The sequence below is a fragment of the Armigeres subalbatus genome, chromosome 2, assembly GCF_024139115.2.
Source record: "Armigeres subalbatus isolate Guangzhou_Male chromosome 2, GZ_Asu_2, whole genome shotgun sequence".
Taxonomy (NCBI): domain Eukaryota; kingdom Metazoa; phylum Arthropoda; class Insecta; order Diptera; family Culicidae; genus Armigeres; species Armigeres subalbatus.
The window spans coordinates 345937207-345954891 of record NC_085140.1 but is presented as its reverse complement, the minus strand read 5'-3'; the positions used below and the strand labels follow the sequence as shown (position 1 = coordinate 345954891).

At 40.9% G+C, this 17685-nt stretch overlaps 1 protein-coding gene across 4 annotated transcripts in view; it reads right to left on the bottom strand.

Annotated features, from left to right (window-relative positions):
• The window catches only part of LOC134212895 (inositol-pentakisphosphate 2-kinase), a 507776-nt gene that overhangs the window by 28068 nt on the left and 462023 nt on the right, over positions 1-17685 (bottom strand). For all 4 annotated transcript variants that reach the window (XM_062691194.1, XM_062691192.1, XM_062691191.1 and 1 more), the window contains 2 exons: positions 13356-13550; positions 13005-13063 (listed from right to left, as the gene is read on the bottom strand). In XM_062691194.1, coding sequence (XP_062547178.1) covers positions 13005-13063; positions 13356-13550 — 254 coding nt within the window. The remainder of the gene's footprint in view (positions 1-13004; positions 13064-13355; positions 13551-17685) is intronic.

Genomic DNA, 17685 nt, shown 5'->3' with positions numbered 1-17685 from the left:
ATAATGTAAAAATACCCATGAATAGCGTTACAAATAAGACAATAGAGCAGTGTTTGCTTAGCTAGGGCATATTGCCCCCCTTCCCCTACGCAGCAACCTACGCCGTTTTTGGGAAGTGTGGTAGAGGAAGATGGTCAAAGAATAAAAATAAATCTACACGTAAAAAAATTTAATGTTATTTATTATTAAGATTTCTAATACTTTTTTGCCAAAGCAGGCGCTTAATGATATGTATAAGAAAAAACTTATACATCGCATTAGTCACATACATTCCGAAGCTTATACTTTTCATTAACTTATGAATGTTATTAGCTTTTTGATATGGGATCATTCATTAGGTGGCATAATGAAGAGTATAAGTATTTTCGAATGGTTTTTTGCCATAACCTGATCGCAAATATTTTCGAAACAAATAAGACGTGTCAATTCGATAAAGCCAACACGTACAATCGAAGTAACCAAGATATGTCATGCATGTTATAGTCTTAAATTCGAATGCTGAAATCGCGTTTTACTGTAAAGGAAATTGAACAAATAAATCTTAGTCATAAAAATTGGAAGTTTCATCTTGAAAAAATATTACCCGTAGACTACCATAGACAGAAAGTCTGTGAGGGAGAGACAGGCCGAATGTTAAAAATTCAAAGGTGCAGCCCAATAGAGTTGAGGACCCTCCTTAGCCGTGCGGTTACAAAGCAAGACCATGCTGAGGGTGGCTGGGTTCGATTCCCGGTGCCGGTCTAGGCAATTTTCGGATTGGAAATTGTCTCGACTTCCCTGGGTATAAATGTATCATCGTGCTAGCCTCATGATATACGAATGCAAAAATGGTAACCCGGCTTAGTAAAAGTTAATAACTGTGGAAGTGCTTAATGAACACTAAGCTGCGAGGCGGCTCTGTCCCAGTATGGGGATGTAATGCCAATAAGAAGAAGAAGCCCAATAGAGTTGTACGCAAAGGTGACGTTGAACTACGTAGCTGTATGTAATGTATATTAATTTTGTAATTCTGTTTTGTATGTCTTTTGTACATTGGTACTCTTCTTCAAAATATCAGTATTAACCCTCTCTTGATCCGGGGCAGTCGCCATCGTTGCGAATAAATTTTCTGCAGCAATCAATCCGACGACCGCAACCGTTGCTGATAATGTACTGCTGCAACCAAGATTTTTTATGTACAGGTTATCCGACTTCGTCAGTAGATGGAATAGCCAGCGCGGGGGAAACATACATTTTCAGTGCAAAACGTAAGGGGCCGTCCACAAACCACGTAAACCGAAATTTCACATTCCCCTAGTAGACTTTCATAGACTTTTCCGAAACCCCTCCCCCACCCCCCCGAAGTCTAAGTAGACTTTTTCAAATTTTACAAAATATCATATGTTATTTGAAAAAATAAGGGAATCAACCACGTTTTCAGCAATTCGGCTTTACAAATCCATTTCCAAATCCATTGTGAACATTATAGTAAAATTCAAATTTCAAACATAACAAAATCCAACACAATATCAATTAAAAATTCAAATCGAAATCAAATTCAATCCTCTGTCCATAGCTCCTGAAACCAAATCTCGAAGCCAATTAATTTAATTTCTGTTGAATTTGATTCCTCCTAGAGGTGTGCCCCACCACCACCGGCACTTTTAAGGGCGCGCCACTGTCTATCACGCATCTGAAGTATAATTCTTCATGCCGGTTCAAATTTGTAGAAAACCTAAGAATTTTCAGAATTTCGAAAAATTTCGATTCCGTGTTTTTCGTGGAAATTCCGTAGAATTTCCCGATTGATAACCTTTAAAGTTTCCAGGTAATACTCCAAAGAACTCTCCGTGATAATTCCGATGTTTTTCTTGAAAATTCCATGCAATATCCCGCTGAATAATCATCCGTTGAAATCCCAAGATTTTTTTTTTAATTCCAAAAGTTTTCCCGTTAAAATGTCGAGTAATTTTCCGTGAAAATTTAGAATTATTTCCCGTTGAATTTTAGCATGATTTCCTACGATATTTTGAATTTCTCTTGCAAAGTAGGAGCGATTTCCTGAGGAAATTTTTAAAAAAATCCTATGGACATTTCAAATAATTTCCTTGGAAATTATGAAGAATTGCAGTTGAATTATGGTGATGAATTTATCGTACAAATTTCGAATTATTTTTACTTGAAAATTACAAATGCTTTCTTTCCAAGAATTGCAATATTGCTTGAAATTGCTTTCTCACAAGAATTGCAATATTGCTTGAAATTGCTTTCTCACAAGTATTGCAATTTTTTTTGTGGAAACTCAAAGAGGAAATTCAAATAATTTCTCGTGAAAGTTTTCAACAATTTCTTTGTCCATCGATAATTCCAAAGAATTTGCATTAGAACTGCCGAATAAATACCGTGAAATTACGAAGAATTTCACATACATATGTCCAAAGAATTCCTCGCGAAAATTTCGGAGAGTTCCCCATTCAAGTTCCAAAGAATGCACAATGGGGAAAATGTTGCATGTTTCGGGCAAAATTCGATAACTCAAAAGGCCGCTGAACGAAAATTGTGACCAAGAACTTTTCTTGAACAAAATTTTCCCAGGAATCGAATGGGGGTCATTTCGGGTACGGCACGCCATTCCTAATAGGATTTTTTGGACGTTTTCCCCCAACTTCCCCCAAAACTTTGGTATTATGAACGGAATGCAGCCGTTATAAGCAGCTTACGGCATATTTCTGATTGAATCTGAATGATTAGAATATTGTTGGGTAAGCGCAGTGTTATTTTGTCTGGAAAGTATGTTAGTTTTAGGGGAATATGGGGTAAAATAGTCTTAGATATTATATACACCTGTGTTCGGAATAATAGCAGCGGAAGCCGTTTTTCATACAAAATGGTCAACTTTGACAAGCTGTAACTTTGTACCCCGATGACCAATTGAGCTGAAATTTTGACAGGGAACTACAAATATGATGAAATTTACACATACTACGTATCATTTTTTTTTCGAATGACGCGTTCAAAAATTACGCACTAGATCAAATTGTTAAAAAAATAGCAGTTTTTATTTTTGATATATTGGTCAATTCAAATGTCAAATTCATCAACTTATATTTTTTTAAATTATAAACTTAGTGTCTCGCAGCACCTGAATTCAAATTGATAGCATTCCAATTATTTGTTTTCCTGATATTTCCAAAACAAAAAAAAAATCCATTTGTATGTATATAATATATAAGACTATTTTACCCCACATTCCCCTAAAACTAACATACTCTCCAGATAAAATAACACTGCGCTTACCCAACAATATTCTAACCATTCAGATTCAATCAGAAATATGCCGTAAACTGCTTATAACGGCTGCATTCCGTTCATAATACCAAAGATATGGGGAAAGTTGAGGGAAACGTCCAAAAAGTCCTATTAGGAATGGCGTGCCGGACCCGAATTACCCCATTCGATTCCTGGAAAATTTTGTTTAAGAAAAGTTCTTGGTCACAATTTTCGTTCAGCGGCCTTTTGAGTTATTGAATTTTGCCCGAAACATGCAACATTTTCCCCATTGTGGAATGTCTTATATACTAAAAAATCCGTTGAAATGCGACATAATTTTCCGTGGAAATTTTAAAGAATGACTTGTAGTTACTAAAGAAATTCCTACTGAAAATCAAAAGATATTTTAGTAGAATCTGCAATGTAATCTAAGTGGAAGTTTTGAATTTCTTTCGAAAGTTTTTATAGAACACTTTGGAGAATTTTCCTGCTCAGCATAGATGAATTTGCTGTTGAAATCATGATATTGTTAAGCCGTTGTCAGATTATTACTTTAGTGAAATCCATAATGTCTTGCAAAATAACGGGAAAATCTAAAAAAAATCAATCAAGTGAACCTCTCAAAAAGCTGTTGTATAAATTTTTTCCAAAAAAAAAAAAAAAAAAGTCTGCGTAAACTTTTGGTAAACCCCCCGTCCCCTTCGTGGACTAACGTAGACTTTTTTCGAACCCCCCTCAAGAGTCTACGTGGTTTATGGACAGCCCCTAAACAAACGAGCATAAATTCCATACAAAAATCCAAGATGGCTGAGTTGGGGATATTGACAAATCGGATAACCTGTACATAAAAAAATCTTGGCTGCAACCATTACCGACGCAAGCTGGAATAAAGAAGAAGCACCCGCCACGAAGCCAGTCAAAACACCTAAACAGTCTACACAAAATCGTAAATGATGCAACATAATATTCGAAAGTGGAGGCAATATACGTACATGTTATATGGGGAAGTACCTATATGGCCTCCATTTTAGCATCTTATGTGATATCATATACGATTTTGTTTAGACTGGGTAGTGGCTCAGGATTCGCAAAGTCGATGCCAATTCTGCTCTTTCCTCCAATGGGAAAACCCATTGTTATCTGTCAGAAACATGGCCGCCATCCCCTCCTCTGTTGCTCTACTGTAAAAACCCATAAACAACTGTCATTGGTTGTGTGAAGCCCATCGTTAAAGCTGGGGCGTTTGGTGGTCATCCTAAGGGGAAGCTAGACTAGACGCTATGCGATGCACTTATGGGTTCCACAGTGTGAATTATCCGACAAAAGTTACCCTTAATGGATTTTTTCAAATCGCAAACAAGTGCCGTGGATAAAACAAAGTTGTACTAAATTTCCAAGGAATCGATTGCGCTAGGTGTCGTGAGCCGCAGAGTACGGCAAGGAGCTGTCAAGGATGTTATCGATCATTTAGTAATTCGCGTTCGATCATTTAGTAGTTTGTCAATAACTCATTCCAGAAGCTCTATTTCAAATATATATTATGTATGGTGGACTTCTAGTGCGAAAGTTTTTCTGCAACTCTGTCTTATGGTTCTTTGTTTGAATTTCACTAGTAATGAAGTTATAACTATAGTTTCAGTAACTTAGACTAAATGATAACAAAATTCCAATAATTTAGTTTAGGTTACTGCAACTAGCGCTATAACTCCGTTATTAGTTGAATTCTAACAACAAACCATTAGGCAGAGTTGTATAAAAACCTTCGCACTAGAAGTCCACCATACAACACGTTTTGAAATTCAGCCTCTGGAATGATTACTATGTCTGAAACTTGATTATGCATATGTACAACATGTGATAGATTTAGTTCGGAAAAGGTATTGGAGGGTAACCGCCCCTTCGGTGGGGTTTGATCCCACGACCCCAGTTCGCATGACAGGTGCTTTCCCTACTAAGCTACGAAGGACCTCCGTCGTCCTCCGCAGCTTAGCGGGTACTGATGAAACCAAATTCCCAGCACCAGGTACCAGCCGATCTCTCGCAATACATTTTCAGAACCAACTCTCTCAAATGTATTTTTGTACACATGTCAACCAAGTAGGATGAGTATTTAGTATTGTCCGGCTCCTACACACTTGGGATCGTGGGGGGATCGTGGGATCAAACCCCACCGAAGGGGCGGTTACCCTCCAATACCTTTTCCGAACTAAATCTATCACATGTTGTACATATGCATAATCAAGTTTCAGACATAGTAATTAATTTCCACACCGGGTGGCTTAATACCCGGCATATAGGCAATTAACTTTGAATGTGCTGAACTCGAGTGGCGATCTCTTCGCTTGTGTGGTCGTGTTGGGATCTGACGACCAAACTGGCACAACCTCACACAACCCTACTTCATTGAGCGCCGTTGCTGATGAAGCAAGTGTGTAGGAGCCGGACAATACTAAATACTCATCCTACTTGGTTGACATGTGTACAAAAATACATTTGAGAGAGTTGGTTCTGAAAATGTATTGCGAGAGATCGGCTGGTACCTGGTGCTGGGAATTTGGTTTCATCAGTACCCGCTAAGCTGCGGAGGACGACGGAGGTCCTTCGTAGCTTAGTAGGGAAAGCACCTGTCATGCGAACTGGGGTCGTGGGATCAAACCCCACCGAAGGGGCGGTTACCCTCCAATACCTTTTCCGAACTAAATCTATCACATGTTGTACATATGCATAATCAAGTTTCAGACATAGTAATTAATTTCCACACCGGGTGGCTTAATACCCGGCATATAGGCAATTAACTTTGAATGTGCCTTCTGGAATGAGTTATTGAAAAACTACTAAATGAACGAACGCAAATTACTAAATGATCGATAACATCCTTGGGAGCTGTTTAACCCCTAATTCCCATCTGACAAATAAGTAACACATAACTGTTTCAATATTGTATTCAAACAATAATATTCACATTCAACAAACAAATGTGTATCTTGTGTAGACATGCTCAAGACATTTTGTGGCATATGTAGTTTCTATCAAAAGCAACATTCAGGCCCATTTAATTCAAATTCCCCAATACAATATTGCAGGTGTATATAGATTTAGGATTGTCTCAAATCGCAGTTGGTTGCAGTATATGAACCAAAACTATTCTCATACAAAAACGTTCGGTGAGTCGACTATGCTAGGTTTCACTGACCGGAGGGAACTCTCTCCTTATCTTATGTAAAACTTTTGGCTCTGAAAAAAATCGATTTACTTATGCGTTCACTAACTCAACAACTCCGAGACTCGCGTAAACAATTCGGGGATGGGCCGTTTGGCCGAATACCATTCGGCCGAATGCCATTTGGCCGAATGCCACTAGGCCGAAAGTTGTTTGGCTGAATATATCATTTAGCCGAACATACTGATAGGCCGAGAATCATTTGGCCGAACGCGTCATTTGCCGAACGGGTCATTTGGCCGAAAGGGTCGTTTGGCCGAAAGGGCCATTTAGCCGAAAGGATCGTTTGGCCGAAAGGGTTATTTAGCCGAAAGGATCATTTGGCCGAAAGGGTCGTTTTGTCAAAAGGGTCATTTGACCGAAAGGGTCTTCAGGCCGAAAGGGTCATTTGGTCGAAAGGGTCATTTGGCCGATAGGACCATTTGGCCGAATAATAAGACATGGTCGATAGGATCATTTGGCCGAAAGGGTTAATTGGCCGAAAGGGTCACTTGGCCGATAGGACCATTTGGCCGAATAGTAAGACTTGACCGATAGGATCATACGGCCGAAAGGGTCATTTGGCCGAAAGGGTTATTTGGCCGCAAGGGTCGTATGACCGAAAGGGTCATTTGGCCAAATTGGACATTTGGCCGAATAGATCATTTGGCCGAATAGGAAATTTTACCGAATAGGTCATTTGAAAAGTGAGAAATGAGACACATTCTCATTTTTCACTTCTAACTGTAAAAAGTGGGAAGCTTGAAGTGAGTAGTAAGACACCTCACTACTCACTTCTCGCTGTAAAAAGTGAGAAGCGCGAAGTGAGTTGTGAAACATCTCATTACTCACTTCGCACTACTCAGTTTTCACAGTGAGAAGTGAGAAATGAAGAGTGAGTAGTGAGACGTCTCACTTCTCACTCCTGATTTCTCACTTCTCACTGTATGAAATGAGAAGCGCGAAGTGTGTAGTGAGACGTACCACTATTCATTTCGCCCTTCTCACTTTCTACAGTGAGAAGAAAAAAATGGAAAGTGAGAAGTGTGACGTCTCACTACTCTCTACACTGTGAAAAGTGGGTAGTGAGACGTCTCACTACCCATTTCGCGCTTCTCACTTTTTACAGCGATACGTGATAAATGAGGAGTGCGAAGTGATACGTCTCACTTCTCCCTCCTCATTTCTCACTTTTTTCTGTTAAAAGTTAAAAATGAGAAGTGAGTAGTAAGACGTCTCACTTCTCTTTATTCATTTTTCTCTTCTCACTGTAGAAAGTGAGAAGCGCGAAATGAATAGTGAGACGTCTCCCTACTCACTTCGCGCTTCTCATTTTTTACAGTGAAAAGTGAGAAATGAGTCTCACTTCTCACTGTGAAAATTTAGTAGTACAAAGTAGGTAGTGAGACGTCTCACTTCTCACTTCTCATTATGAAAAGTGAGTAATGTGAAGCGGGTAGTGAGACGACTTACTACTCACTTCACGCTTCTCACTTTTTACAGTGAGAAATCAGGAATGAGAATTGAGACGTCTCTCTTCTCACTCCTTATTTCTAAGTTTTCAAATGAACTATTCGGTCAAATGTCCTATTCGGCCAAATGACCTATTCGGCCAAATGTTCAATTTGGCCAAATGACCCTTTCGGCCTAATGACCCTTTCGGCCAAATTACCCTTTCTGCCTAATGACCTTTTCGGCCAAACGACTCTTTCGGCCAAATGACCCTTTCGGCCTAATGACCCGTTCGGTCAAATGACCCTTTCGGCCAAATGACTTTCGGCCAGATGGGTTTCGGCCTAATGGTTTGTTCGACCTAGTGGCATTCGGCCAAATAGCTTTCGGCCGAATGGGTTTCGGCCAAACGACCCTTCCCCAATTACCTTAATGATGCCTTTTCAAAGCACGCGTTCATTCTTGATTGTGAATATCAAAAAGTCTATGATTAACTTCCGCAAAGAATATGATTATCGAAAATAAGATCATTTTCTTTGCTTTATGCCAAACAGTTTTATGCCAAACGGAGTAGCCCCGTCTGCTGCAGTTGATTTGTAATTTAAAAGTAGGAATAATCTCCTTTTTCGCATTGCACTAAACAAGCACGTGCTTCAAAAGAATGCCACATTAAATATTTTGCCTTGTTCCTTGCAATCACGTAACTTAAGTGAAGGAACAATCTCCCCTTTCGTATTGTACAGAGCAAATGCGTGCTTTAAAAGAATGCATCATTCACTCTTTTGTCTTACCTCTAGCAATGACGTTATTTAAAAGAATGAATAATCTCTACACCGAGAAAAGCTCGTGATTTAAATTATGTTGCCTTCTCATGAGCAATCACGTGATTTAAAAGAAAGAATGACGTCTCCTTTCGCATTGCACCGAGCAAACGTGTGGTTTGAAGAAAGGAACAACTTTTTTAATTATACCGAGTAACCGTTTGATTTGAAAAAAATATTCATATAAAAATTCAAGAAAATAAAATAATTGCATATATAAACGAGTTATTAGAGAATGATATGTTCTGGAGGATGATCTTCTAGGAATTATTAGAATAGAAATTTGTCTGAGAATGTGCTATTTTAATTTATTATGCCAAACGACCATTATTCCCAACGGCGGACGCCATTGTTTAGGGTAAATTCTCATCAGCAATCGGTGACGACCGCACAACCTTCGCCTTCGTTGCTCGATTTTGATGCCTGTTCGTGTCCTGCGATGCACGAACGGGATTGGTTGGTTCAATCATACCTACATTTTTATACATTTATCGATAATGTATGTGTAATTGAAAATCAATATTTTCAGTATATTACATATAAGCGAGTGGGCAGCAGGGACTACATATGTCCAAGGGCTTAACGATCCCTCCCCAGGCCATCTGCGAGTTGTGGCGCCTGCCTAGGATGTGGTGGAGTTTGAAAGTGGGCCCTGTCAAACCTCCATAAAATGCTACATGTATCCGCAAGTAGGCTCCGCCAAAGTGACCGTGTGTCGCTCGAAGCGAACAAGCCCAAGTCTTGGTGTTAGTTGGGACGCTAAACAGCCCTGACACGACGGCCCTCCGACGAGACAGGAGGTTTGCGCAGGCTCAATAAGCCGCCTTCAAAAACAACAATTACGAACGACATAGATACGACGAGATAATACGACTCGATATAATCGACATCGACCTAGGCGACGAATAAAGGATCACGATTGGAAGCTTGGAACATGGAACTGCAAGTCGCTAGGCTTCGCAGGTTGCGACAGGATAATCTACGATGAATTACATCCCCGCAACTTCGATGTCGTAGCGCTGCAGGAAATCTGCTGGACAGGACAGAAAGTGTGGAAAAGCGGGCATCGAGCGGCTACCTTCTACCAAAGCTGTGGCACCACCAACGAGCTGGGAACCGGCTTCATAGTGCTGGGAAAGATGCGCCAACGCGTGATTGGGTGGCAGACAATCAACGCAAGGATGTGCAAGCTGAGGATAAAAGGCCGTTTCTTCAACTATAGCATCATCAACGTGCACTGCCCACACGAAGGGAGATCTGACGACGAGAAAGAAGCGTTCTATGCGCAGCTGGAGCAGACATACGATGGATGCCCACTGCGGGACGTCAAAATCGTCATCGGTGACATGAACGCTCAGGTAGGAAGGGAGGAAATGTATAGACCGGTCATCGGACCGGATAGTCTGCATACCGTATCGAACGACAACGGCCAACGATGCATAAACTTTGCACCCTCCCGCGGAATGGTAGTCCGAAGCACTTTCTTCCCCGTAAGAATATCCACAAGGCCACATGGAAATCACCTAATCAAGTAACGGAAAACCAAATCGACCACGTTCTAATCGACGGTAAATTCTTCTCCGACATCACGAACGTACGCACTTACCGCAGTGCGAATACTGAATCCGACCACTACCTCGTCGCAGTATGTCTGCGCTCAAAACTCTCGACGGTGATCAACACGCGTCGGAGTCGTCCGTCATGGCTTAACATTGGGCGGCTACAAGACGGTAGACTAGCCCAAGACTACGCGCAGCAGCTGGAAGTGGCACTCCCAACGGAAGAGCAGCTAGGCGCTGCATCTCTTGAAGATGACTGGAGAGATATTCGATCCGCCATTAGAAGCACCGCAACCGCTGCACTAGGCACGGTGGCTCCGGATCAGAGAAACGACTGGTATGACGGCGAATGTGAGCAGTTAGTTAAGGAGAAGAATGCAGCATGGGCGAGATTGCTGCAACACCGCACGAGGGCGAACGAGGCACGATACAAACGGGCGCGGAACAGACAAAACTCGATTTTCCGGAGGAAAAAGTGCCAGCAGGAAGATCGAGACCGTGAAGAGACGGAGGAACTGTACCGCGCTAATAACACGCGAAAGTTCTATGAGAAGTTGAACCGTTCACGTAAGGGCCACGTGCCACAGCCCGATATGTGTAAGGACATAAACGGGAACCTTCTTACGAACGAGCGTGAGGTGATCCAAAGGTGGCGGCAGCACTACGAAGAGCACCTGAATGGCGATATGGCAGACAACGGTGGCGGTATGGTAATGAACCTAGGAGTACGCGCGCAGGACATGCGACTTCCGGCTCCGAATCTCCAGGAAATCCAGGAGGAGATCGGCCGGCTGAAAAACAACAAAGCCCCTGGAGTTGACCAACTACCAGGAGAGCTGTTTAAACACGGTGGTGAGGCATTGGATAATTACCAAGGTTTGGGAGGATGAGGTTCTGCCGCAGGAGTGGATGGAAGGTGTTGTGTGTCCCATCTACAAAAAGGGCGATAAGCTGGATTGTAGCAACTACCGCGCAATCACATTGCTGAACGCCGCCTACAAGGTACTCTCCCAAATTTTATGCCGCCGACTAACACCAATTGCAAGAGAGTTCGTGGGGCAGTACCAGGCGGGATTTATGGGTGAACGCTCTACCACAGACCAGGTGTTCGCCATACGTCAGGTATTGCAGAAATGCCGCGAATACAACGTGCCCACACATCATCTATTTATCGACTTCAAAGCCGCATATGATACAATCGATCGGGACCAGCTATGGCAGCTAATGCACGAAAACGGATTTCCGGGTAAACTGATACGGTTGATCAAGGCGACGATGGATCGGGTGATGTGCGTAGTTCGAGTTTCAGGGGCATTCTCGAGTCCCTTCGAAACCCGTAGAGGGTTACGGCAAGGTGATGGTCTTTCGTGTCTGCTATTCAACATCGCTTTGGAGGGAGTAATGCGAAGGGCAGGGATTGACACGAGTGGTACGATTTTCACGAAGTCCGTCCAGTTATTTGGTTTCGCCGACGACATTGATATCATGGCACGTAACTTTGGAAGGATGGAGGAAGCCTACATCAGACTGAAAAGCGAAGCTAAACGGATTGGACTAGTCATCAACACGTCGAAGACGAAGTACATGATAGGAAGAGGCTCAAGAGAGGTCAATGTGAGCCACCCACCACGAGTTTCTATCGGTGGTGACGAAATCGAGGTGGTTGAAGAATTCGTGTACTTGGGCTCACTGGTGACCGCCGATAACGATACCAGCAGAGAAATTCGGAGACGCATAGTGGCTGGAAATCGTACGTACTTTGGACTCCGCAAGACGCTCCGATCGAATAGAGTTCGCCGCCGTACCAAACTGACTATCTACAAAACGCTTATAAGACCGGTAGTTCTCTACGGACACGAGACCTGGACGATGCTTGTGGAGGACCAACGCGCACTGGGAGTTTTCGAAAGGAAAGTGTTGCGTACCATCTATGGTGGGTTGCAGATGGCGGACGGTACGTGGAGGAGGCGAATGAACCACGAGTTGCATCAGCTGTTGGGAGAACCATCCATCGTTCACACCGCGAAAATCGGAAGACTGCGGTGGGCCGGGCACGTAGCCAGAATGTCGGACAGTAATCCGGTGAAAATGGTTCTCGACAACGATCCGACGGGAACAAGAAGGCGAGGTGCACAGCGGGCAAGGTGGATCGATCAGGTGGAGGACGACTTGCGGACCCTCCGCAGACTGCGTGGTTGGCGAAGTGCAGCCATGAACCGAGCTGAATGGAGAAGTCTTTTATGTGCAGCACAGGCCACTTCGGCCTTAGTCTGAATAAATAATAATAATAATAACATATAAGCGTTGACTTTTCCTTGATGAAGCGGTCCAAAAAAATCCACCGAGAAACGGGTGAAAACGTTCAAACTATATCATATTTTTGTGACGCTCCTCATTTTTCACAATCGCAAAGTGTACCCCGATATAGAAAACACAGATGTAGTCCTACGTCAAAAAATAATCGATGAAATCTAGATTGCTTTGAGAATTGTGCAAACATTTTCAGTTCCGAGCTCTCAAAGCTATAATCTTTAGATATCTGCCAAGAAGTATGAAATAAACTTTAGTATAGATCTGTAATAATCGAAAGAGTAAGGAAGCAAAACGGCTCCCTTTGGACATATGTACGACCTATTCTTAAAGCGTTGTTGAAATAATGTTTGGTTTGGTCAAAGAAAAATGTACGCCTAAATCGCAATGCAGTCCCAGTATTTATAAACTTACCCAGAGAATAAATCCGACGGACAATATTTACTGATTTTTTCAATCATTTTTTTATGTAACTGAAATAGAAAAGAAATATGAATAGAAAATTATTTGAAGATCTTTGATTAGTGGAATGTCTCTATCTGTCATAAGACAAGTAATAATCATTAAATGGGATTTTTTATTCTTCATTATTGAGTTAAAGCGATATTCAATTTGCTTCCACCATTTGATTATTCCTTTACAAATCTCCACTACTAAATGAAGTACTAGATTCATCTTATGACAAATAAGCAATATTTCTGCTACAGTGAACATAAATCAATTCAATTTATTCAATAAGCACAATCTGTTCAGGGCCATAATTACCTTCGAATACTGAAACAAACAGAATCGACACTTTGATGTGCACTTCAGATCCACGAGCTGCTGATCGCCTTCCCAGTTTCCAAACAGCTGATCCCGAGTGAATCCATCGTTATAGCAAATATCGTCCAGGGACCAACCTTGTTTGGGCTTGATCTCCACGCAGTACGTATTCTGCCAATGTCCTCTGAACCCGTCCTGAAATGAAATCGCAAAGCGTGGGTTCAATTGAGTGCATTCCATTTGTAACATTCCGATGAGTGAGATTTGCAAACATCCCCCGAACCCTCAACCCCTATCCTACGCTATCAAATGGCTGCGGCATTGAGAGAGTTTTCGAAATTATTTGATGCCAGCTGAAATCCTCGAGTGACAATTAATCGTATTTATCGTGGCGTCGTGAAAGTTTGAGTTGATTCCCCAAGTCATTTTGTCAATAACATTTCAAATAGTTTACATTAGTGATACAGCGCTATATGTGGTCACGAATGTCTTGGTACATGTTTATTTTATTTTAAGCTTACGCTAGAGGATTGTAAATAATTGGCGAAAAACAACACGGAGGAAAATACAATTACACTGTGGTGCTGTCCGTATCGATGTTGATGATCTTTGTCAGCTCAGTAAATAGCGATGACGTTAGTTCAACTTTTAAGTGTTTCAACACTTAATTTTATAGAATATTGTACGATAGATTGCGACGTATCTACTTGGGAAACGGCAGCAGAGCTATTTAGAGGTCACTTTTGGATGCATATTAATGAGGTTGTTGCATGCCGAATCATTTATGTCGCCACTTTTCGTGTGCTCGTTCAAGGGACTAACGTGTAAGGCCTGATAAGACAATTATTTTGAGCTTTTAGTGGAATGTATTCACTTGTCATAAGAGTAGTTTTTACTATTCCACTGGCAACATTGCGTTGCGTTGCGTTGCGTTGCGTTGTAAGACTATTCCACTGGCAACATTGCCAACAAAATCCGATTAAAAATCATAATCATAAAGATACAAATAAAACAAAATCCGATGTTGATTTAGAAATGAATCGCTCCGTATGTTATTTCTAATCAAAGTTTCACTTTACCCAACTCAATAAGCAATGATTTTAACATTTAAAAGCTTTCAACAAATATTGTTTTTCACCCAAAAGTCCAAATCATTTTTTTTAGTTCCTAAATTTTTTCCTGGCTTTTTTTGACAAATACCGGTATTGACCCCACCAACAACCGAATACCGGTATTTGTCAAAAAAAGCCAGGAAAAAAATTAGGAACTAAAAAAAATGATTTGGACTTTTGGGTGAAAAACAATATTTGTTGATTTGAACTCCAGGACGATTCGGAGAACTTTGAACATCCGATTTGAACATATCTGGACATTAAATCATACACATGGTCTCAAAGGTCCTGGCTAGTTTCAGAACTTTACTTCGTTGCGTTAAAAACTTATTGCTAGTTGAAAGTACGACTCGGGTTATATTAACCCGAACACTGTAGGAAGGTTAAATATCTTCCATCGTGGAAACTGGTTATGGATTTTGTTTCAATCCGACTTTGCGTCCCACGTCCTTCAAATGCAGTAATCACTAATCTTTACTGTGAAATATATTTTACTTGCTGAAGTTAAGAAAACGCAAAGATAAGTGATTACTATATTTGAACGACGCGGGACGCAAAGTCAGACAGAAACAAAATCCATAACCAGTTTCAGCGATAAAACACTTGAATTTCTTCATCAAACGCAATGGAGATCCCCAATATCGCATAGAAGCTAAAATGTGCTAATTTCATTGAAGATACGACTACCCCCTGAAACATAAACTTCGTTCAGTTATAGCGAAGGGTTACAGCTCCTAGATATGTATTTTATTCCATCATTCATCACTTAAAAAAACAATGGAAAGGAATTTTAATTTTTATTTATTTTAGTAGTTTTTTTCAGCAGTGAGCACGGTTCGTGAATATATATGTTTAGTGAGACGGAAATGGAAACAGTTCCCCTATTCTCTGAAATACAAAAATAATCAATGAAATCAGCCATGGCAGGTAGGTGTCCCAAAAAATACCAAAAAATCACCAGCTGGTAATCGTCTCTGAAAACAGTTTCAAATTCCTGGAAATCATCTGACGGCGGCGGCGGAGAAGAAAAACACCGAAACAGGTCACGAAAGGATGTCTGTATCTACATACATAAGTATGTAGGTCCAAAAATCCACTATGCATGATGCTCAGGTAGGTGGTGCAGATACGAAAACCATCTGCCTCGATATGTGATGTTTTTGTTTCGCTTTTAGGCATCCTTTCCATGCCAAATAGGGTCCTATACCGTAAAGAGTTTATTTTTGATTTCAATGTTATTTTATTTCTTAGCCGAGTCGAGGACTATATAGAAATCGATCTAAAATTTCTTACTATTGTGGCATAGAAAAATATCAAACATATTTTTTCCACTAATCGGTTTTCGATTATACATTTTATGATTGGATTATGGTTTTATGGTGTCATAGTAAATTATACACCAATTGCATCATGAATAATGTTGACGATAGCCTCTACAATTTTTGGAATTTGGATTTTGCTCTCGAATAATAAACAAGGTGTGCTCACTTGACTGTGGATATACAACAGTAAAAGCACATAGGCTAGATGTACCAGTCGTGGCTATCCAGCTTTCCACGCTCGGTAATGGCGGCTTGTCGGTATGTAAAAATCAATCGGTCACTGTACTTTTTGACACTAGCTGGAGGAAAACTCACTGGCGAAAAGGCTTTTTTTCCCTTCCCCTCACCCAGGAACGCCAGTGAGCTTTCCTCCAGCTAGTGTCAAACAGTACAGTGACCTATTGATTTTTACACAGCAAAAAGCCGCCATTACCAAGCGTGGAAAGCTGGATAGCACCAGTTGTCGCACTAGTGATTTATATGCCAAATAGCCAATCAAATCACCGCAAACCAAGTTCATATCGATAAAGCATATTCATATGATACGATAAAACTTTTGATCTCCTCCAAAACAAGCAAAGCATAATTGTGAAAATTTATTTTACTTAATTTTTGACGTCCTTTGCACCAGTTGTCGCACTAGTGGCCCCAATTTGGCCAATCCCATAAGAAAATAATGGGATCTGCCAAATAAGGAATCAAAATTAAGAATAGTGCCACAACTGGTGCATGCGTTCGTATTATGGATTAATCAATTTTAAGGATTATAAAAAAATTTATTGTGGTTTTCACTGCTGTTCTAAGGAGCAAGAAGTAAAACCTTTCGCTTGATATATAAAGTCCACCCACATGCCTTTTTCTTATTTATTCATAAATGGTTGTTCTTATGTATGGCGACAATCGGTACACCCACCCTATGTGAAGATTGGACAAATCATGCATCCGAAAGATATTCAATTTGCAAAAAAAAGAGTTAACGGCGGTGGAGGTTGGTACTCGGATTCTGATTGCTTTCCGCAAACGTGACCTTTAAGTGGTCTTGTTGAGTAGGGGTTATCACGCCTATCTAGAGAGTAGGAGGTTGAGGGTTCGAGTCCCTCCAAGACACGTGGATTCTTTTTCGAAAATGTCATATCAATTTGTCCATTTCGAAACATGTGCTGCATATGCACAGCCAAGATATATAACAAGAAAGAACAGTCAGTGTAATAATAATCTTCTTCTAGTCTTCTTCTTCTTCTTTCTTCTATATATAAAAATGGGTTTACAGTTCCTGTGAGGCAATATAACAAAAGATATTTTAGTTACCAGATAAAGATTGTCGCTTCGGTTCCCTTTGTTCTGCTGTCCGAAACATGTGTGGTAATTAACTGTCAAATCGTATGTATTTTTCCTTCATTGACATTTATATCTCCTATCCTCGCCAGCAAAAGATGTTCCGAACAGCGACGACAGCGACAATCTTTATCTGGTAACTAAAATATCTTTTAATATAACTCACGAACACATGGATCGATTTGTTCGTTATAGTTTCCAATGGGATAGTATAATATCTTCATACGAAAATTACGAGTAACGTTGAGTAAATCGTAAAAAATTAAAGTTCTGATTGTATGGAGCTTTCGCATGGGCAGATCATATCGCGCATTTTCGCCAACTATGCAGGAAATTGTCTCGACTACCCTGGGCATAAAATATCATCTTGTTAGCCTTGTATATCAGAATAGAGGTGTGCGCCGGTCCAAAAATCGTCGGCGGCGGCGGCGTTTTCGGCGTCACGCCGAAAGCCATTTCAGCCGGGGGCGGCGGCAACGTGAATCGGCGTGGAGATTTTTAACGCTTGTTTTAAAAAAAAAATCTGCATTTTTTCTTTTGTTTTCAAGACTTCAACGAGAG